Source organism: Trachypithecus francoisi, unplaced genomic scaffold (genome assembly GCF_009764315.1).
Source record: "Trachypithecus francoisi isolate TF-2019V2 unplaced genomic scaffold, Tfra_2.0 Lachesis_group8, whole genome shotgun sequence".
NCBI lineage: Eukaryota > Metazoa > Chordata > Mammalia > Primates > Cercopithecidae > Trachypithecus > Trachypithecus francoisi.
In genome coordinates, this window is record NW_022681473.1 from 6,342,127 (window position 1) to 6,360,475 (window position 18,349).

General features: G+C 49.5%; 1 protein-coding gene across 9 annotated transcripts in view; it reads left to right on the plus strand.

The window, feature by feature from the left end:
* Positions 1-5,881, plus strand: part of KMT5B (lysine methyltransferase 5B) — a 57,942-nt gene extending 52,061 nt beyond the window's left edge. For all 9 annotated transcript variants that reach the window (XM_033207504.1, XM_033207507.1, XM_033207509.1 and 6 more), the window contains one exon: positions 1,563-5,881. In XM_033207504.1, the coding sequence (XP_033063395.1) occupies positions 1,563-3,046 (1,484 nt within the window). In that variant the 3' untranslated portion in view covers positions 3,047-5,881. The remainder of the gene's footprint in view (positions 1-1,562) is intronic.
* Positions 5,882-18,349: the final 12,468 nt, after the last annotated feature.

The following is an 18,349-nucleotide window of genomic DNA, read 5'->3' on the forward strand; positions in this document are numbered from 1 at the left end:
GAGCCTTCTATTCTTGGTGGTCTGATAATTTTTGGAATGCTTGTGATGCATTCTTGCTCCTCTCAATAAAAACTGAACTTAGGGTAACTTAACTTGCTTAGCTGGGCAGAATGGCAGTTCCCTGGCAAACTGAGGCATGTAGAAAGCGACAGAGACTTTCTCTGCAGGATCCTCGTCCTCACTTGAGTGGGCAGCGTGCTGAGCTTACCCATATTTTATTGTTTTTATTCTCCCTGTTCTGGTGAGAGGTGGTGATGATTCGTTTTGTTATCTTGGCTTCTCTAGCAAATCTGTAAATGGAGTGTTTTGATTAGGAAGAAGTTTTTTAACTGGACATGCAGGAACTAGGTAATTGAGAAACTGACTTGTATAAACTTCTATAAATAATAGTCCAGAATGTCAATACAGAGGAAAAATTAACATAGCAGAAAGTCAGTGGCAAGGTCAGAGACACTACAGGAGCAGCGTAAGCTTGAGTCACATATGAAGCCTTTTGAGAAGCCATTCAACTTTATTCCTTTTATTGACAGCACATCTACTCAATCCACCTTGTAGGCAAGACTTGTAAGCATAAAGAAATTCTGTAGCAAAAGAATTATCTAAATATCCTTAGGTTTTAAAAAGTATTTTCTACCTAGTAGTTCTGTATAATTCCAGTGGATAAGAATACACTCATTCTCAAATTGAAACATGTTCGTCACTACTCAGGTTGTGATTACCATTAGGGTCAGTTGTAACCCTTTTCTGTCCTGGCCATGGAGGAAAGAAGTTGGATCTCCCTTTGTCCTGAGAGTGTACAATTCTGGCAGCGTGCATCTTCCTTCACTGTGATTGTTGGCACTGGGCAGTCACTGAAGGGACGGGGGCAAGTAAGCTTTGCAGCACTTCTAAGTTGACAGCCCACTGGTTGCCTCTTCTGGTCTTCACGGAGTTGAAGGGGACAATTTAGAATAGTGCATTTCTTTTTTGGTAGTGACTGGACTTTTCAGAGGGATAATATGTGGTTCTTAAGATCTAAGATCTGTTTTTCTTGTTTGAAACCATTACAATAGAATTTGTTGCTTAGAGCCCATGAGTATTACATTTCTATTCTCTGTTAATGGCCAAGTGCTGTACTTCCTTTGGGTTAATGAGTAATGGATTTTAGAAACATTTTAAATGACTAAGGAGAATCTGTGAAAGGAAAAAACCATGTTAACTTTCTTTCAAATCTTTTATGTGGGAAACTCCTAAATCAGGAGAAGAAAGCCTTCGTTTGGGCCAGTGTCATGACAGATTAAGAAGCTTAGAGTGGAATCTAGGTCCCTGCCGTGCTAAAAGCTCCTTTACCATACAACTGCTTAGCTCGAAAATGAATAAATGCCCCATAAATTAGAAAAGAACTTCAAAGAGAAGCAGTGCAGGGAATGCAGGTGCGCTGGCAGAATCTGCAGCAGGAGCCGTGTTGTTGGCGTTTGTGTAATCTAAACGTGCTGTAGCTAATAGCCTGTGTTTGGGCATTCTTTTCTTGAACTCTGGTGTTACCAAGGCTGTTTTTCACCTTTTTCTCTTTAACCTTACAGCTTCTAACCGAAAATCTTCAGTTGGTGTAAAAAAGAATAGCAAGAGCAGAACATTAACGAGGCAATCTATGTCAAGAATTCCAGCTTCTTCCAACTCTACCTCATCTAAGCTAACTCATATAAATAATTCCAGGGTACCAAAGAAACTGAAGAAGCCTGCAAAGCCTTTACTTTCAAAGATAAAATTGAGAAATCATTGCAAGCGGCTGGAGCAAAAGAATGCTTCAAGAAAACTCGAAATGGGAAACTTAGTACTGAAAGAGCCTAAAGTAGTTCTATATAAAAATTTGCCCATTAAAAAAGATAAGGAGCCAGAGGGACCAGCCCAAGCCGCAGTTGCCAGCGGGTGCTTGACTAGACATGCGGCGAGAGAACACAGACAGAATCCTGTGAGAGGTGCTCATTCGCAGGGGGAGAGCTCGCCCTGCACCTACATAACCCGGCGGTCAGTGAGGACAAGAACAAATCTGAAGGAGGCCTCTGACATCAAGCTTGAACCAAATACATTGGATGGCTATAAAAGCAGTGTGACGGAACCTTGCCCCGACAGTGGGGAACAGCCACAGCCAGCTCCCATGGTGCAGGAGGAAGAACTGGCTCATGAGACTGCGCAAAAAGGGGAGGCTAAGTGTCATAAGAGTGACACAGGCATGTCCAAAAAGAAGTCACGACAAGGAAAACTTGTGAAACAGTTTGCGAAAATAGAGGAATCTACTCCAGTGCGTGATTCTCCTGGAAAAGACGATGCGGTACCAGATTTGATGGGGCCCCATTCTGACCAGGGCGAGCACAGTGGCACCGTGGGCATGCCTGTGAACTACACAGACTGTGCTCCTTCACCCGTCGGTTGTTCAGTTGTGACATCAGATAGCTTCAAAACAAAAGACAGCTTTAGAACTGCAAAAAGTAAAAAGAAGAGGCGAATCACAAGGTATGACGCACAGTTAATCCTAGAAAATAACTCTGGGATTCCCAAATTGACTCTTCGTAGGCGTCATGATAGCAGCAGCAAGACAAATGACCAAGAGAATGATGGAATGAATTCTTCAAAAATAAGCATCAAGTTAAGCAAAGACCATGACAATGATAACAATCTCTATGTAGCAAAGCTTAATAATGGATTTAACTCAGGATCAGGCAGTAGTTCTACAAAATTAAAAATCCAGCTAAAACGAGATGAGGAAAATAGGGGGTCTTATACAGAAGGGCTTCATGAAAATGGGGTGTGCTGCAGTGATCCTCTTTCTCTCTTGGAGTCTCGAATGGAGGTGGATGACTATAGTCAATATGAGGAAGAAAGTACAGATGATTCCTCCTCTTCTGAGGGCGATGAAGAGGAGGATGACTATGATGATGACTTTGAAGACGATTTTATTCCTCTTCCTCCAGCTAAGCGATTGAGGTTAATAGTTGGAAAAGACTCTATAGATATTGACATTTCTTCAAGGAGAAGAGAAGATCAGTCTTTAAGGCTTAATGCCTAAGCTGTTGGTCTTCATTTGACCTGGGATAACTACTTTAAAGAAATAAAAAATTCCAGTCAATTATTCCTCAACTGAAAGTTTAGTGGCAGCACTTCTATTGTCCCTCACTTCTCAGCATACTATTGTAGAAAGTGTACAGCGTACGGACTCCATTCTTAAGTCTGATTTGTGCAAATTTTTATCGTACTTTTTAAATAGCCTTCTTACGTGCAATTCTGAGTTAGAGGTAAAGCCCCGTTGTAAAATAAAGGCTCAAGCAAAATTGTACAGTGATAGCAACTTTCCACACAGGACGTTGAAAACAGTCATGTGGCTACACAGTTTTTTTTAACTGTAAGAGCGTCAGCTGGCTCTTTAATATATGACTAAACAATAATTTAAAACAAATCATAGTAGCAGCATATTAAGGGTTTCTAGTATGCTAATATCACCAGCAATGATCTTTGGCTTTTTGATTTATTTGCTAGATGTTTCCCCCTTGGAGTTTTGTCAGTTTCACACTGTTTGCTGGCCCAGGTGTACTGTTTGTGGCCTTTGTTAATATCACAAACCATTGGTTGGGAGTCAGATTGGTTTCTTAAAAAAAAAAAAAAAATACAATGACCTATGTGACAGCTCACTTTTCAGTACATTATACGTACGAGGGTAGCAGTGTGTGGGATGAGTTTCGATACGGCGTATTTATTGCTTGTCATGTAAATTAAAAACCTTGTATTTAACTCTTTTCAATCCTTTTAGATAAAATTGTTCTTTGCAAGAATGATTGGTGCTTATTTTTTCAAAAATTTGCTGTGAACAACGTGATGACAACAAGCAACATTTATCTAATGAACTACAGCTATCTTAATTTGGTTCTTCAAGTTTTCTGTTGCACTTGTAAAATGCTACAAGGAATATTAAAAAAAATCTATTCACTTTAACTTATAATAGTTTATGAAATAAAAACATGAGTCACAGCTTTTGTTCTGTGGTAACCTATAAAAAAAGTTTGTCTTTGAGATTCAATGTAAAGAACTGAAAACAATGTATATGTTGTAAATATTTGTGTGTTGTGAGAAATTTTGTCATAAGAAATTAAAAGAACTTACCAGGAAGGTTTTTAAGTTTAGAAATATTCATGCCAATAAAATAGGAAATTATAAATATATAGTTTTAAGCACTGCATCAGTGGGAGTTCTTGGCTTATGTTAGTTTATTAAGAAAATATCAGAGATTTTTTTGACTATATTATCAGTTAAACAAAAAGGAGTCAGATTTGTTTTTTTGAAGCACTTTGAGAAATTAATTTTAATTAACTTAATGAGCAAATTTTTATTACTACTTTATGTTCCATACCAGGTTCTTTTCATTTCTCTGGATTATTTTGCAAATCATTGGACAGAGAATTTGGGAATATAAATCTGTAACAGGTGTTTGACACCAGTAGGTCTCTCTTATTTCTGGGAAATGTGTACATGTACTTTCTGATACACAGTGTTCCTAAGTAAAAACCAATTTAGGGGATTTGTGTAGTGTCTATAGGAAAGTAGCCCATGTCTTAAAATATTAAAAGGAATCTGAAAGTAATGAAAAGTCCAGTGGAGAAAATCTCAATGCTTACTGTTACTACTAATTGATTCCTACTAGTTTCCAGGTTTGGGGGGATATTATTTAAATGAAGCTCCTTAAGACTATTGATTGCCCATAGGTTCCAAATAGAAATTAATAAGACTTATGAACATTTTTAGAAAGTATATTGTTTTCTCCTGGTTCTCTTAAGGAACTACTTCTGTAGTCTTACATAGTCTCATCCTTGTTTGTTGTGGTGCAGTCAAACTCCTCAGGCATTTGGAAAGCATGTGGTAGACTTCCTTCCACACTCCCCCACAGCCCCACAGCCCCCTTCGCTGCGTCTGGAGGTCTTCACCAATGAAGTAGGGCAGCCCACACAGCCTCTCAGGAGCACCTGTCCGAGGCACCTGGAGCACTTTTCAGAGCACATCCAGCCCTCATGGGGTCCCTGCATAGCAATGTGAACCCCTGCCACTGAGGACGATGAAGGTAGACGCTGTGTCTGGAGGTGCTGGAGGGCAGAGGGTCGCCTCTTCTATTCCCATCTTAGTTTGGGTTGTTTTTAAAAGAGTTTCAGAGACTAAACCTTAAACCTTATTTGAATACCAACAATAGCTCTTTGGGGAATTTCAATCTTAAAAAGTGACAAAACGCATTTCCCATTTTTCTTCATTTTTAAGCTTAATTTTAGTAACTTATTTATGATGTTTTAATTTTATCATGGCCTCCTCTTTGGAGGCTGACCTTCCCATGGGTCTCAAAGCAGTGACATTTGGTAGTGAATCACTGCCTCTCAGGAGTCGGTATGCACAAGCACTCAGCAGCCACTGTTGATGCCTTCTAGGGAAACCTAATTTCCGTTGGTAAAGATAGGGGCCTCAGAACTGTTCTGGATCTGCTGTAGAACTTCACCATGTGGAATGGTGACATCCACACACCGTTGACCAGTTTGGAAGAGGTTGCATTCAATAAAACTCTTAGCTTGAGCTTATGCAATGACTGGTTAAGATTTTGGCATTGTAAGAATTAGGAGATGATCATAGAAATATATGTAAAGTATTCAATTTTCAATCATTTTCAAATTACTGTTATAAATTGTTTTTGCTGAGTTGTAATACTTTTGAGATACAATGTATTCCTTGTACTGAAAGAATGAAAAAGGACTTTTTCAGCATTTGAGGTAAGTTCTTTAACGTTTCATTAAAAACATTTTTTACAAATATTTTGTACATGCACTTGCAGTATTGAGGTTAATCATTTTAATAAATTCGGAAATTAAAACAATTTGGCCGGTGTTCACTGTATCTGGAAAAAAAAAATCAAAGTGGTGACTTTCTCCACAAAATTTTCATATAAAACAGAACTTGTAAAATCAGTTTCTAAAGCTTTTCAATACCTGTGAGTGTTGAGTTTTCTGGGCCCTGGTCTCCTCTTGTGTCTGGTGCCACTCATTTTTAAGAGAAGAGAGGGTAAACATTCATTTTTCTTTTAGTAGGGACACTAAACTACATACCCTCCTAGTCCTTGAACCCAAGCAATGTTTGCCCTCAATATGGAGCAAAATAACATTGAAGGCTTTTGCATCCCAAATGCATTAATAGTTGCTGATTACTTGGAGGTTCCCTCCCGCCCCCGCCCTCACCGTATTGTTCAAGTTAGCATACCCAGAACTGGCCTGGGTCCTTTTTTCTCCCATCTACTATTGAAAGGAAATATGGCTGTACAAGAGGGAGGAAACCTGAATTTGCCCAACTTTGCAACATCTGAGTATCCCTGAGCAAGCTGCTTAATCTCCACGTCTCTTTCCCAGCACCTAGCACCATTCTGTGTCAGAGGTCAGTGTGGACGCCTGGTCCCGTCATCAGTTAAGTTTCTGGTTGAGCTGCATTCACTCTTGAGGATAATCTGGGTGAGTGGTGCACACACTGGACTAGTCAACTATTGATTATTGATTTTTCCTAATTGATTGAAGTATCCACCCAAACTTGGGTTCCCAGTATGGAAAAAGGCTAAGGGTGGCATGTCTGTTAAGTACTTAGGAGTCTTATTCAGCATCTCGGGTTTTCTCTCTACTCTTCCAATAGCCAGTGGCAGCTAACTTGCCTGGAACCCTTGTGTGACTCGTTTCACAAATGTGCTTTCTGTCACTGACCTGCAGCACCATCGCGTACTCTGCTGCAGAACCTGGTCACACCCAGAGCAGAATTCAAGCAAGTCGCCAGCTCCAGGGCATCCCTGTGACTACGGCATGTGTGACCCTCGCTTGCAAAGGCAGGTGAGGTCTCCAGCCTTCTACTCCCTCCCTGATGTCCTAGAGCACATGGGCATTACTTGTGTTTGCTAATGAGAGAGCCCAGGGGAAAAGTGAATTTATTGATTTAGAGATGGAGTCTCACTCTGTCGCCCAGGCTGGAGTGCAGTGGCACAATCTTGACTCACTGCAACCTCCACCTCCCAGGTTCAAGTGGTTCTCCTGCCTCAGCCTCCCAAGTAGCTGGGACTACAGGCGTCTGCCACCACGCTGGGTTAATTTTTGTATTTTTGGTAGAGATGGGGTTTCACCGTGTTGGCCAGGCTGGTCTCGAACTCCTGACCTCAAGTGATCTGCCCATCTCAGCCTCCCAAAGTGCTGGGATTATAGGCATGAGCCACCACACCTGGCTGAAAAGTAAATTTGGATTCTTCAGAAAGGGTACCAGGATTGCTAGGGGCAAGGTGTGTGAATGGCCAAGACTGGGAAAGGGGGTCGCTCACTAACACTGCCTCCACCATCTGCCACTCACTTTCTCCCAGGCCGTTAAGCTTAACACATATTCATGGAAACTATTGTAAAGCTGCTAACCTGGAGGACAGAAGACAGACGCATGCCGTGGAGATTGCTTTGGTAATGTTCTGAAAAGGCCAAGTCTGTTGCCAGACCCTGTATCCTCCTTGCCAGGTTTGTGGGGTTTTCAGCTGACTCGCAGTAAACTGACTTACGTCTTTTGGGGGCAACCCACCTTGTTGAGTCTGCTGTGGCTGAAGGGAAGCAGAGCGCTGCTGGGCCTGCTTGGGCACACCAGACTGCTGGAACCAGTGTGAGGCCCTGAGCGGCTGGGGCTCCATGTAGCAGGATTGTTTGAGCACCTAGTACGTATGTGGGGTTTGGGCCAGGGAATAAGATTTGAGTCTTCAGTGTGGGGTAAAATAAAGCCATGGGAGTGAGTGTCTTGGTCTCTTTGTGCTCCTGTCACAATATCACAGGCGCGGCAATTTAGAACCGATGGAGGTTTATTTGGTTCATGGCTCTGGAGACTGGGAAGTTAAAGATGGAGGGGCCGATTCTGGCGAGGAAGACCTGCTGCTGCATCACCCCATGCTAGAGAGAGGGGAAGGGGTTTGACTTATTTTACTGGGAGCCCATCCCCCGATAATGGCATTAATCCATTCATTCATGAGCCAGGGCCCTCATGACCTAATTGCCTCTTAGACCCCACTTCTCAACACACTGTTGCATTGGGGACTGAGTTTCCAGCATGAACTTGGGGCCACGCTCAGACCACAGCAGTGAACGAGCCTAGGGAGCTGGCTGAGGGCAGCCCCTGCACCCGCCCTCACTAAGGCATGGGGGTGGCAGGAAAGGCTGCTCCCCCGCCATTGGTCCTCGACCTGGGAGAGCTGAGCTTAGGCCAGCGCTTCAAGGAAGAGCCAGATGGGTTGAGAGGGTGGAGGCAAAATTCCTCCGTGAAGGAGGAATGAGGGAGGATGACCGCTGGAGACTCAAGTTTAATCTTGGAGGCGGGGAGCTTGCATAGGGGTACGTGTGTTCTGAAAAAGCAAGTGAAGGAGTTACTTGGAGTGGGGCCTCGGGGGGGTCTTCAGAGAGTAGATCCGTCTTCCTTGCAGGAGGAAAAGAAGATTTTGGATGTGGTGAGGGAGCCGGTCCAGCATGAGGCTTTCTCTCTTGTCTGGAAAGTAGGAAGCATCTGAGAGTGAAGACAGGAGGGCCAGGAGGTTTCAGGAGTAGGAAGGAGGTTTGAGATTGAGAGTGGGAAAGCATGCTGGCTATAGAAACCTAGTATCATTCATTAAAGAAATATCTACCCATCACTTTCAAGGTACCAGGCAGTGACCTGAGCCCAGGCTGGTGGCCAGCACTTGCCTGCACAGGTGTGAGCCTCTCAGGAACACGTGGGCTTTCACCCAGGTGGGGACCACAGAAGACAGCAGGGCTGGGGGCCCTAGGGTTCAGGTTGGCAGGAGAGGGGGTTGCATGAGAAGCCCTGCATGCCTGCAGGTTAGGGAAGAAAAGGTGAGTCTATGAGCTGAGTGGGTCACTAGACAGGTGAAGGTGGAGGTGTTTGAGTCCCGGAGGCTCCGTGTGGGCAGAGGACTGCCAAGCATTGGAGCAGTTAGCAAGTGTGGAGGGCAGGCGGAGGACAGGCGCTCAGAGATCTGGAGGGGCCACGTTTTCCTGTGAGAACAGGATCCTGGATGGGGCCCTGGTAGTGGATTGGTCACAGTTCTGAGAATCACAGCATTGGTCACCCAAGATGATGGCAGACAACCTTCATGGTGGGCCTCCAGTGCACTTCCAGTGAGTGCAGGGTTCTAGGGCCCAGGGCCCCAGGAACAAAGCAACATGCCCCTGGGGGCTACCACACTCCGTACAGGCAGCCAGGCAGAAACTGGGCCTATGGAGAACGAACGGAGAATACCCCACTCAGGGTGGTGGTGCTCTGGGTCAAATATGTTCTTAATAAACAGGGGAATCGGCCTGCCTGAGATCGTGCAGCTGGTGGCAAGTGCCAGAACCAGACATTAGCCCCAGGCTCCAAGGCGCCAGCTTGGTTTTGGTTTTTGTTTTGTTTTGAGTCAGGATTTCACTCTGTCATCCAGGATGGAGTACAGTGGTGTGACCATGACTCAAGTAGCCTTGACCTCCCAGACCCGAGCAATCCTCCTCCTCAGCCTCCTGCTGAGTAGCCGGAACAGGTGCTCACCACCATGCCCCACTACTTTTTCACTTTTTGTAGAGACAGGGGTCTCCCTATATTGCCCAGGCTTGTCTCAAACATCTAGAGAGCACAGGTAAGGACCGCAGAGTTGCCAGTGCTCCAGAGACCCCCAGCCCCAGCTGCTCAGCCCCACCTTTGCCAGGGTGATTCTGGAAGCCTCTGTTTCCTTGGAATTCCTGTGGGTCTACTTGGGAGACTGAGGCTGGAGGATCGCTTGAGCCCAGGAGTCCAGCCTGAGCAACATAGCAAGACCAATCCATCTCTTTAACAGAAAAAAGGCCGGGCGCGGTGGCTTACGCCTGTAATCCCAGCACTTTGGGAGGCTGATTTGGCAGGCCAATCACCTGAGGTCAGGAGTTCAAAACCAGCCTGGCCAACATGGTGAAATACAAAAAATACAAAATAATTAGCTGGGCATGGTGGCAGGCACCTGTAATCCCAGCTACTCAGGAGGCTCAGGCAGGAGAACTAGCCTGAACTCAGGAGGTGGAGGCTGCAGTGAGCTGAGATCACACCACTACACTCCAACCTGAGTGACAGAGCAAGACTCTGTCTCAAAAATAAAAAGAAAAGGCCAGGAGCAGTGGCTGATGCCTGTAATCTCAGCACTTTAGGAGGCCAAGGTGGATGGATCACTTGAGGTCAGGAATTTGAGACCAGCCTGGCCAACATGGTGAAACCCCGTCTCTACTAAAAATACAAAAATTAGCCAGGTGTGGTGGTGCATGCCTGAAATCCCAGCTACGCGGGAGGCTGAGGCAGGAGAATCGCTTGAACCCCGGAGGCAGAAGCTGCAGTGAGCCGAGATTGCGCCACCGCACTCCAGCCTGGTGACAGAGTGAGACTCTGTCTCAAAAAAAAAAAGAATCTGTGTGGGCAAAAAATAGGAATAATTGTTTTCTACCCACTTTCCATGCAGTTATGTGGGGCCAGGAGAAGTCTGTCTAAAGATTATGGCCCAGATAAGTGGGGTGATCAAAACCCATTGTCAAATATGCTTAGGGAACTTGAAAAGTAGGAGAAGTGCCACTGTTCAAAGCACAGGCTCCACAGGTGTCTGCCGGCCCTCAGGCGCTCCAAGGGGCAGGCCTCTTGTTATCTGAAAGGGTGACTCAAACAGGAGCTGATCCTGCCTACAGACAGCAAAAGAAGTCCAAGGTTTCCTCCAGTCAGGCAGGCTGCTGGACTTAACGATTAGTGTTTTTTGTTTTGTTTTTCTTTTTTTCTTTTTTTCTTTTTTTTTTTTTTTCTTGAGACAAGGTCTCACTTTCTTGCTCAAGATTGGAGTGCAATGGTGAAATCTTGGCTCACCGCAGCCTCAACCTCCTGGGTTCAGGTGATTCTCCCACCTCAGTCTCCCGAGGAGTTGGGACCAAAGGCACAGACCACCACACCTGGCTAATTTTCTGTATTTTTAGTAGAGATGGGGGGGGGGGGTCTCACCATGTTCCGCAGGCTGGTCTTGAACTCATGACCTCAAGTGATCCACCCACCTCGGCCTCTCAAAATGCTGGGATTACAGGTGTGAGCCAGCATGCCCAGCCTGGACTTGGTGATTTTAATAGCGACCTGACACACCAATGTCATCCAGGGGCAAAGGAATAACTGCATTTGATCAGAAGGTTTCTTGTGTTACTCTCTAAATTATCACTGTGATTCCCCTCGGGAGAAGTGCTTTACCCATGCGGCAGATGCTGGAAGCTCTAATTACACGAATGGGAAGCAGGGTTCTATTTCCAGAAAGGCAATTTACATCCCAGAAGCACGTCTGCAAAGCAAGTTACACTTTTGCCACTCTTGATGTGTGCAGCTCCTCCCTGCGCAGCAGGCCGGGGTCGGGTAATTTTGATTTCATCACACCAGCCTCAGTGGGGATGGCAAGTTGGGCACTGATTAGAAGTGACTGGGAGCTACAGGCCAGGAGTCTTGGACTTAGCTGTTCTCCGGAGTGACTCTTTTTCTTTTCTTTTCTTTTTTTTTTTCTTTTTTTGAGACAGAATCTCACTCTGTCACCCAGGCTGAAGTGCAGTGGCACAGTCTTGGCTCACTGCAACCTCCACCTCCTGGGTTCAAGCAATTCTCGTGCCTCAGCCTCCCGAGTAGCTGGAATTACAGGTGCCTGCCAATACACCTGGCTAATTTTTGTATTTTTAGTAGGGAAAGGGTTTCACCATGTTGGCCAGGCTGGTCTCAAACTCCTGACCTCAAGTGATCCCCCCACCTCGGCCTCTCAAAGTGCTGGGATTAGAGGTGTGAGCCGCCTCACCTGGCCCAGAGTGACTCTCCTATACACAAAACTCTCATTTCCTCCTCTTGCCAGTCAAGCCACGTTTTTCTTCTGTGGTAAGCGGCAAGCTGGGGAGGCTGAGCTAGGTGTGGTGGCACGTGACTGTAATCCAAGTGGACCAGAGCTGGCCCAGGCACCCACTTGGCCTGGGGCGAGGCTGGGGGGCACCCGCCCTGCCTCACTTGTTCCCAAACCTCGGGTTTCTAACTTGTGAAGCAGGGGGAGTGGAAGCGCTCTGGGTTTGTTGAGGATGCAGCGGGAGAGTGCCCATTGTGCCTTTCACATGGGTCTGGCACCCGAGTCAGTTGGTACCCGTGTCCTGCCTCAACAGTCTGTGGGTGCACCCCAGACACCACGTGCGCCCTGCTCTGCCTCTAACCTCTGCCCTCCTCAGCTGACACCTGCTCAAACTACCTTGATCACAACCTTCTCCAGCCCAGCTTCAATACGCAGACGATCCCGGATCCCGGTTCTATTTCCCCCTGGCTGATGCCCCTCTGTCAGTCATGCCACCTCTGTTTACCCGAAGCCTCTGCTCCGCCTCTGGGCCTCCCCTCCCTCCAAGGGAGTCTCTCTGGAGTGATCTACTCCCTTGACAGCCTTCCCTATTTGAGTGTCAAATAAGGGCTTGTCACTCAAAAGGCACAAGGGATATGGGAGGTGATTTAAACCCACTCCTTTCCCTCCAGGGAAACACGCACGAACATCAGTAAAATGTGGTAAATGCCAGGATGCGTGTGTGGGAGAAGCGTGGCAGGAGGACCAAGGAGAGTGCCCCCTGTTTCTGCTGGGGAACCAAGCAAGGCAGGCTTCATGGAGGAGGTGAAATTAAGAAGGGTCCTGAGAGATGAATAGGAGTTCGTAAGCCCAAAGGGCAGAGGCGGGGGACACCTGCAAAGTCCTGGAGACATGGAAGGACAGAGTGTCTTATGGAAAGGTGGGTGAGAAGTTCAGCATGGCCAATCCTGAAAGTTTAAAAGGGGATGATAGCTGGCCAGGTGCGGTGGCTCACATCTATAATCCCAGCACTTTGGGAGGCTGAGGCGGGCGGATCACGAGGTCAGGAGATTGAGACCATCCTGGCTAACACTGTGAAACCCCGTCTCTACTAAAAATACAAAAAATTAGCCGGGCGCGGTGGCGGGTGCCTGTAGTCCTGGCTACTCGGGAGGCTGAGGCGGGAGAATGGTGTGAACCCGGGAGGCGGAGCTTGCAGTGAGCCGAGATTGCACCACTGCCCTCCAGCCTGAGCGACAGAGCCAGATTCTGTTTCAAAAAAAAAAAAGGCCGGGCGTGGTGGCTCAAGCCTGTAATCCCAGCACTTTGGGAGGCCGAGACGGGCGGATCACGAGGTCAGGAGATCGAAACCATCCTGGCTAATATGGTGAAACCCCGTCTCTACTAAAAAATACAAAAAACTAGCCGGGCGAGGTGGCGGGCGCCTGTAGTCCCAGCTACTCGGGAGGCTGAGGCAGGAGAATAGCGTAAACCTGGGAGGCGGAGCTTGCAGTGAGCTGAGATCTGGCCACAGCACTCCAGCCTGGGCAACAGAGCGAGACTCCGTCTCAAAAAAAAAAAAAAAGGAATGATAGCTATGATAGCTGAGGACCACTGACCTTAGGAGACAGGGGGGCATCTGCCTCTAGGTGAGGGCCCTGATCAGGCATCCTAGGGGCAGATTCTGTCTTCACCACTTCCTGAGTTTGCAGTTTTTCCTATCTGAGCCTTAGTTTCTGCTCTGTAAAATGGAGATGTAACAGTACCCAACTCACTGAGAATGAAATAAAACAGCAAAAGATGCGTGAGCACCACGTCAGGTGCATGGTAAGTGTTCGGTAACTGTTAGCAGTTTTTGTTATTTCCTGGACTCTTAATAGCAAAGCCTGTACTTTTCTACTGGCTTCAACTAATCAGCCTAGCCCCAGCCCAGCCCTCCAGCTTCCTCCTGGCCCCCAGTCCCAACTGTGGCCCAGCCATTCCAGGGTTGGGTGTCTTCCCAGAGCAGAGAGATCCAGGCCTCCCGCTGTACAGAGAGGCAGGGACAGTGACTTCCCCGGGGGTACACAGTGAGCAGGAGCAGGGGTGGCCAGGGCTTGAATCCAGGGCAGTAGCTGCCCTTCCCTGACTGTCGGCTGTAGCAGGCAGTGCCCCGGAAGGGCTGCTCTGGGCTGGGAGCCAGCAGCAGCCCAGCCAGCAAGGAGGTGGCCGCTGTTGATACATGATAACACGTGTTTGTTTAGCTAGAGCCACTCACCAAAGGGGCGTTCAACTCCCTGCAGCAGGGAGCTGAGCTTGAGGCCAGAGTCTTTCTGCCCTTCCTCCCTGACACCCACAAGGGCTGCTCTGGCCTTAGAGATCGCCTGGCTAGAAACTCACAGCCGTGTGTCTCCTGGATGTTTGGGAACACAAAAATCCAACAGGGCTCCACACTGCTGCTTCTGGGAGGAGTGGCCCAAGGCTCCAAGTGGGACAGCAGTCCCCAGTGTCCCCCAGCCTACCAGCTCTACTGCATAGGGTGTTCCAGGCTGGAGACCTCTGGGAGGCCATGAGGAGGGGTGGCTTGAAGTAGTGGGGGCACTGCTGGTCGGTGGTCTCAGCGCTCTCCTGGGTCGTGAAGGTCTTTGTACTTGCTTCTCCCTCTGCCTGGGACCCCCTCTCTGCCCCACCCGCTCAGGTCTCTTTGTAGATGTCACCTCCCAAATCTTCCCTCACCCCTCACTGCCATCCCGGGGCTTCCCTCCACTTAGCCCTGAGCCCTCCAGCCACCGGGGTCCTTGGGGCCTGGCCAATGTCAGGCTGATGGGGAAGGGGCTTCTCTGGGAAAGCAGCCCCCAGAGACTCCAGCCTCTCATTCCCATATTGCGGCAGGATTCAGGTCACTCTGAAGTCAAAACCTCAAGATGCCAGCTGCTGTCAGAGCCCCTGAGCCAGCCCAGACCCCTCCCACCCACGGAAGCATGGAGCCCAGGAGGCCATGTTGGGCAAACACGCTGTGCCCAGACAGTGCCCTAAGACCAACTCATCACACCCGGTGAGTCCTGGCAGAGGAGGAGCCAGAAGCCAGGGGCAGAGCTTTCTCTGGGTTGGGCAAATGACGTGGTGTGAGGTCTGAGCAGCCTCTGGCTTCACCCTGCTGCTGCCACAGCCTGTGTGCCAGGAGAGCTCAGGGAACTGGCAAGGAACAAACTGTCCTCGGGTTGGCCCTCTGCCTACTTCCTGGTATAGAACCCACACCCCCGGGGGTTCCCACGCAGCCCTGAGGGCTGGGCTCCAACAGCACAAAGCTCAAAAACCCAGCCTCCCAAGGCGGGCGGATCACCTGAGGTCAGGAGTTCAAGACCAGCCTGGCCAACACGGTGAAACCCCATCTCTACTTAAAAATACAAAAAAATTGCTGAGTGTGATGGCGGGCGCCTGTAGTCCCAGCTACTTGGAGGCCTGAGGCAGGAGAATCGCTTGAACCCGGGAGGCAGAGGTTGCAGTGAGCCAAGATCGCGCCACTGCACTGCACTCCAGCCTGGGCAACAGACTGAGACTCCGTCTCAAAAAAAAAAAAAAAAAAAACCATCCTCATCCAGCTTCAAGGGGCCAGCCTCCCCCTACTGCCTTCGCACATCCAAGAAATACAGAGAGGGAAACTGAGGCCCAGTGATGGGCCAAGCGCGTGTGTCAGGCAGCGGCAGAGCTGACACGAGGCCCCGTCTCTCCTCCAGGCGAGAAGAGGGGAAAGTGTGCTCTGGTCACTGAGCACAGCAGGCTCAAAAGAAGGAATGAGAGAGAGAGGTGCAGGGTGCCCAGTGATGGGCCCAGTAGGGAGATGGGGCCTGGCGTGGCCCCATTCTGAAGCTGCCCCTCCCACCCCCAGTGGGAGCAGCCAGGTTCGTGTGTGACCCCTTGACTGGCAGACACGCAGAACAGGGCTGTCCTGGAGATGAGCGAGATGTGACCCATACCCCCATACCAGGGAGCATTCTGGGCACTGGGTCACAGACCTGAGGTTCCCAGTCATTAGGTCAGGTAAACAGACTGCAGTGAGGGTGACAGCGTGTTACTGACCACGTGGCTTCCAAAGGCCGTGGTGTCAGCCAGGTTCAGAGGGGTCCTGTTGAGAAAGGCTGACCTTGGACTCTGGCCTCCAGAAGCTGCAAAGGACTGGCCTCTTTCCCTCCTCCAGCTTCAGCTACCCCCAGACCAAGGCACTAGATGGCCCAGCTCCTACAGCCACAGCACCCTGGGGCTGTCTGGAGGGAAACTCACCCCAAGATTCCATGCACTCATTCACTCACTCATTCATTCATTTATGCTGTGTTTGCTGAGCCTCCACTCTGTACCATGATCTTCACATGCTCGTGAAGCAAGGTTGCAGTGAGGTGACTCGTTGGATGTGTCCAGCATAGTGCCTGGCCTTGGGTCAGCTCTCCGTAAGGCCCTGATCTTGGCTGTTAGAGAGGTTCCTGAGACGGAGACTGGGCCAGGCACTTGCTGTTTGGAGAAGGGGAGGAGACATTATTCTCCCTTCTCCAAGAGAACATTCCTTCCTCAACTGTTTCTCACACTCTGAGCTCCAGCATGTACCTGCTGCTTCCCCAGCCTCCATCCAGCCCCTGCTGCCAAGGAGAGGAAGAAAGGATGGCCACCAGCAACAGGGCTGGGGACAATAGGGCCTGCGTTCCCCCGTCAGGGTCATTCACTACTTCTGACTCCTGGAGTCCATGACCCCATCTTTGGAAAGGTCACCTCCCCATTCTCAGTTCGTGTGGCTCAGGGAGGACGGGCCTTTCCTGACTCCAGCCTACTGCACGGCTGGCCGATGAGAGAGCGCACCCCCCAGGCACTGCGACTGGTCAGGGATGAACATATCACCAAGCCTGTCCAGTGAGACGCAGCCTGGGGACTTCAGCTGGGACCCTGAGGTCAGGTGACCTCTCTCTTCACTGGGGTAGCCTCGTGGGCAAGACGTGAGCATGAAGCTTCAGGCTTCCATCTTGCTGTCACAGGGGAGAGGGTGCCAGGGAGGAAGCTGGACCACCAGATGTGCATCTGCAGCCCATGTGCCTCAACCTGCAGCCCAGAGAAAGCCTCCGGGCCTCTGCCAACCTGCCCCGGTGCAGCATGAGTCCAGCCTGGGCAAGGGGGTTCGGAGGCTTGAGCTCAGGCCCCAGGCCAGCCCCAGCACTGATCTGCTGCACGACCCAGGGCCAAGCACTGCCCTATTCCGAACTTCTGTCAACAGCAGGCCACGTCCCTGCCCTGTGGGGTGCACAGGGCTGACAAGGCCCAGGCAAGGAGACAACGTGGACAGGTGAGGGCCATGGCAGTCCCCTACCCCACAGGGCAGCAGCCCCAGGAGAGGGAGGGGAGGCAGCCTGGCCCACCCTGCTCCCTTCACCCTGCCATGCTGGCCCCTGACCGGCGTCCTGGTCTCCCACGGGGCACCGATCCCCAGCCAGGGAGAAACAGGCGAGCTGGAAGCTTCACACTTTTTGAATTCGTACCCCACCACCTCCCGGCTGTGTGCTTCGGGGCGAATGACATCACCTCTTTGAGCTTCACTTTCCTCATCTGCTACCAAGAAATGGAAAGAGCACCCGGCGACCATCGCCACAGGCACTGGGCTTGTGTGTCCCCAGTGTCGCCATAGTTTATCTCCACGTCCGTGTGAGAGATGCCACCACTGCCTGTTCCAAATGAGGAAACAGGAAAATGAGACTCAGGCACATGAAGTAACCAAAAAACCACAAACCCACAGAACTGGGAGAGCCGGGCTCGCAGCCCCAGCTTTCCTGTTCTAAAGCCAGTCCTGCCTCAGCCTCCTGGGGCCTGGCACCCGGTAAGTGCTTGGCACAGGGGCCTGGCACCAGTGAGTGCTTGGCAAATGCTGACTATGATCCTAGAAGGACATTTCTTGGGGTAGGAGGCCCTGGCTGCTTGTTTAGCTGCCCCACACCTGGTGCCCCTTCTGCAATGTGGAATTCCCCACTGAGGGGGTCTTGCTGAGCGCGGGGGCCAGAGCCTGTTCCTCCATTCCCCAGCCTCTAGAGCTCAGGCCTAGAGGCCCAACTGCTTTGCCTGAACACCTCTGTCTCATCAAGGTTCAGCTGGGAAAGTGGCATTTCAAACAGGAAAGGACTGAACATGGGGAATTTGAGGCTTGCAAAACCATCCAAAGAGCTGACCGGCAGCCACACCTGGTCCAGAAGTTAGGACTTATAGCCGGGCATGGTGGCACACACCTGTGGTCCCAGCTACTCAGGAGGCTGGGGCAGGAGGACTGCTTGAGCCTGGGAGGTCGAGGTTGCAATGAGCCGTGACTGCACCACTGCACTCCAGCCTGGGTGACAGAGAGAGACACTGTCTTAAGAAAAAGAAAGAAAAGAAACCAGGACTGGAGGAATTGCAGGAGTGTGCACCACTGGGGGGCCGGTCAGCCCCAGGAGACCACCAGAAGTCACTGGCAAAGTGTGACAT